The following is a 4,745-nucleotide window of genomic DNA, read 5'->3' as shown; positions in this document are numbered from 1 at the left end:
CTGTAGTCATGTTTAGCATCTGATGTTTTCACTATCCCATAAATGAGTAGTAAAAATATCCATTTTGTTTAAAATACTGGGTAACTAAAATATAGGTTTCTATGAGCTATTAAAGTTAGGCTCCATTTTTCAGTAGCGATACTAAAGAAGTAGACTTTATTTTTGATTTATTGTGCTACCCTGACATAATTTCACTTAAGGAGGAGGATGCATTAAGATGCCAAATAGTCTACAAATTAAAAGTAAGGGCAACATTTTAAATGTTTCAAAGAAAGAAAAACATTGCATTGGCTATGTTTGAAAAATATTATGTGTTCTGGAAAACTCTGAATTCATCAAAAGTTGTCTTATTTATATAACTAATTAGTGAACATTTCCAAAAATGTTTTGCTTGTTTGCTATCCACAATAAATATATTAATTGCCCCTTTTCTTCCAGGGCTGGAGTCTGGATTCTTAACTCTTCCTCGACTATCCCGAATGGAGAAGCCTGAAGAAAATTCTATATCTTCCGAATCTGAGCTCCAGCGGTCAGATTCACTGCAGTCCTTCAAAGTTGATCTTGGTCCCTCTTTGATGGCTGAAGTTATGAGTCATATGAACTACTCAAGAAGTACTTTAAATTCAAAGGGTGGAGATGACGATGCAGTGAGACTCTATAATTTCCAAGATGCAATATCTGAGTTAAATGGAGTGGAAAGTGAGCTGAATGGTAGACCGTTGCATGGACGGACTACTTCTGTTATAGATGCAAAAAATGCTGAAGCTATCAATATTTTGTCCACAGACCTAAATGGTCAACAAAAAGAGAGGCCTGTGAACATAAAAGAGAAATGTTATGACAACATGGGACATGTAGTAAGACCCAGCAGGCAAGGTCCAAGTGGTGATGATTCAAGAACTTTGGATTTTAAGTTTGAAGGACATAATTCAGGTAATGATATAAAGGACAGCCAATGTGTTCAGAGATTTCAAGGTTTTGCAGAGCAAATAAGGAATCACACATCTCACAGAGATCAAGTTAGAAGAGTAGATGCAGAGTGGGATACTGAAACCAAAGCAAATGGTAGTGAACAGTGGACTAAGACTGTAACACTGGAAACAAATGCTGCTCAGCTCAAGGCCACAGAGCAGCCCAGATGTGTAATGGAAGCTGAAGAATTCAACAGGGCAGCACAGGTTTTAGCAAATCATTATGGTGGTGCAACACGCTCTGTGGCTTTGAAAGAGGCAGTCCGTCAAACAGAGATGTCATTTGGGACAGGTGGTAAAACTCCAGCAAAATGTGCCTCAAGAAGTCAAGAACAAAATATACCTAGCCCAGGTACCATACACCAGAAGTATTCTGGGGGGCATTTCAGTGTGTCCCATCAGTTGTCCAAAGAAGAAGAAGAAGGTGTAGAGAACGGGGCAGTGGAATCCAGCATTCTAACTACATCCCCCATGGGTAGCTTTTCTCAATCAAGGGGTGTAGCGTTGGCCTGTGCAGATGAAGAAGATGAAATTAAGGTGTAACATGTTCATAAAGTGTGTCACAAATGCCTACAGATATGCTACTTCTCTGTTTTATGTAAAGAGCCATGACACTACTCATATCTATTAACAGTGTACTTGCTATAAACTGCCACCTTGCTTCCTAATGCTAAGCTATCATGCCAAAATGTGCCTTTGTGTCTGGCTGAGCTAAGACTCTGGTCAATATACATAGTCAAGCTGACTTTCAAAGATCTGTGCCCCGTATCTTCCCTTTGTGGGCAGTTGCAAAGCAATAAGTTAAAAAAGACATTGTCGGTTGGGTCATCAACTGATATCGTGCTGCTCTTCTCTCACAACTTGTTAGAACCTTAAAATTTAGAATGACCTTTTAACTCATGTTTTTTGCCATGTTCTTTCAAAGCTCCACACTCTGCCGATAGTTAAGGGAAAACAGTGGGGGGTGTACATCACTGGAAAGAAAAAAAAAACATTTGTATGATTTTTATATTTTACTTTTGTTTTTGTTTGTGCCATTAAAATACTATCACAAAGGAAAGCAATGATTTCTGGCATGGATACGTCCAATAAAATTGTTTTCACTGGAGTATAGGAATTGGGCATACTGAAACAATAGTCTGAGGATCCTGGACATTAAAGATGAATCAGACTACAGAGAAGGAGTAATCATTTTAAGAAATTACAATGACACTTTTGCTTTTCCCGTGTGACAATCTTGTATGGGTATTTGACTATATTTCCTATTTTTAAAAATTATTCATAAGCTATTCAGTTGACAAAGACATCATTCTGCACCCCATAATCTTCTTATAAGCAAAGCTACCTATTTAATATACCTTCCATTGATATAATTTCCAATTCTTTTTATATGTATTTATCTGTTAACTGAATGAACATTTTCGTGTTGCCAGTCAATAAGTATATTTTATGACATGGGAGGAAACACAACCTGCATGGAAGGGAGCAAAAGACATGCAAAACTCCACACACACAGCAGCTGGAAGTCAGGACTGAACCTCACATACTGGAACTGTAAAACAGAGATCTTAGCACTAAGCCAACATACTGAAGCCTCATTCCTTCTCTCTGAGATAAGTCTTTCAATGTAAGTGAAGCACAAAACAAAGGAGTTATTGGATAATCAGTCTTACACACAGCAAAACCAATATAAATACAGCAAGCCAGGTTTCATAGCACACAGTTATGGTGTGGTTTTCAGTGAGTCAACAGTAACCACTCAGCTGTACAACATAAAGGAGCTTGACTTCAGCTATTACACCAGAATATGTCTCTGTTTTTTCTAGGGCGCACATAACCCCATTGTGAAACTTTTTGTAAGCTGTCACTGTTAATCTTTAAGAAGATGACCAGCAGCAATTCTATAAGTTCTGCAGAGGAGTTCAGAACATATATTAACAACACTGCTACCACATGCCAAAAATACAGGGTTTGAATTTTTGGACTTGGGGGGTTAGCTGTATCAGCATGTGAATCGAACTTTGAGCAAATATGAAACAGCCTCAGGTAATGGATGCAAAGCTAAATTTGACATTAAATTCATTAGTATACTCTCAGGAATTTCAGCACACAACTGAATGTAACATCATGAAGCTTTATCCAGTGGTATTCAGAAACTGAAGACTCAGTCTGGCATTAAGAACTCAGAATGAAAACAATAAATATCCCATCCCGTGAAGTGCTGTCATAAAGTTTTAGCCTCAGTAACAAAATGATGTGCTGTTACAGTTCCACCGGGTTGAAGTTAGAAAATATTGAATTGTTACCATCTATCACCCCTGTCATGCGCACAGCAGTGTAAAAACCACAGTAGGAATATTACAACTAACACTAGTTCAATCTCAAATGCTTCTATGAAATGATGGGACTGCAAAGAGAATTCCTGTTGTATTGCTTGCCAAAAATGATGTTGGATATGGAGGTGCTGAAGGATGTGACTACATCATTCCTATTGTAAACTGCTTGCTACTACTACATTTTCTTTAACGGAAAAGATCAATTTATTCATGTGCATTATATCTAGAGGTATACATTGTATTTTTTGTCAAATATGTATACAGTACTATAAGATAATTTACATACTGTACTTTTTCACTTGCATATCATGTATGTACACCAGCTTTGTAAAATGCTGCACTTCAACTGACAAAGATATACAGAAAGATAGAAAATAACAGGCTTTTAACAGTGTTATTAAAATAAATACCTGTTAGAAACTGGTTGCTGTTACTGTTCACAGTGTTATTAAAATAAATACCTGTTAGAAACTGGTTGCTGTTACTGCTCACAGTGTTATTAAAATAAATACCTGTTAGAAACTGGTTGCAGTTGGCAGTCTCTAGTGTTATCGTGGCTGCATGCGATAACAGCATATCATGTAGTATTACTTACAGTGAGGCACTGAACATTCTACACAGTGACTTGCAGCAGTTTGCAGGATGGACACATTAATGGTATCGTGTCAACATTCTCGGATTGAAGAGCTGCAAAAGACATGCAAAACTCCACACAGAAAATACCAAACTAACAACATGTGCACAGCTGATAATAATCAAAGAAAGACATTATTAGATATACACTGTAGCAAAGTATGTATTTTGATCAAATTACATCAAAAAATGTGCACAGCTGATAATCAAAGAAAGATGCTATTAAATATACACTGTAGAAAAGTATGTATTTTGATCAAATTACATCAAAAAACATGTGCACAGCTGATAATAATCAAAGAAAGACGTTATTATATGTATTTTGATCAAATTACATTCTATGTCTTGCTTTCTGACCTTTATAGTGACGTGCCTCTCCCACTCACGAAAGCTTTCTTCAAGGCATCTAACCCATCACTATAATATAAAATGTTTTGCAGCTGACATGACCAAATGTTTCTAGAGACTGACTTGACATGTTATGAATATTGTAAACTATGCGTTACCTGTATTTTTATAAATGTGGATATGTATGAGCTGTAAATATTGCTTTTTAAAAGCTGACAATTGCAAAAAGATCCAAGCTAGGTTGAGTTTGCCTTTTTAGATGTTAGGTTTGACTACCGACACTAATTTAAACACACTTTTTCTTAAAAAGGTGTCACTTTCAACAAATGATAATTGGAGAAGTAAAGGAAAATATCAATCAGTAATTGTAGGAACATAAATTTTCTCAAATGTCTATGAAATTAATAAACTGCTTTATTTAGTTTCTATTTCACTCATCTCAATGCATGCATTTGAC

The 4,745-nt window shown here is 36.3% G+C and overlaps 1 protein-coding gene across 1 annotated transcript in view; it reads left to right on the top strand.

The window, feature by feature from the left end:
- Positions 1-3,782, top strand: part of CDC42EP1 (CDC42 effector protein 1) — a 496,308-nt gene extending 492,526 nt beyond the window's left edge. The window contains exon 3 of the mRNA XM_044067373.1: positions 439-3,782. Coding sequence (XP_043923308.1) covers positions 439-1,514 — 1,076 coding nt within the window. The 3' untranslated portion in view covers positions 1,515-3,782. The remainder of the gene's footprint in view (positions 1-438) is intronic.
- The last annotated feature ends 963 nt before the right edge of the window (positions 3,783-4,745 follow it).

This window comes from Protopterus annectens, chromosome 1.part0 (assembly GCF_019279795.1).
Source record: "Protopterus annectens isolate FY-2018-M chromosome 1.part0, PAN1.0, whole genome shotgun sequence".
In the NCBI taxonomy this organism is placed as follows: domain Eukaryota; kingdom Metazoa; phylum Chordata; order Ceratodontiformes; family Protopteridae; genus Protopterus; species Protopterus annectens.
The sequence above is the reverse complement of the archived record's forward strand: the minus strand, read 5'-3'. Positions and strand labels throughout refer to the sequence as shown.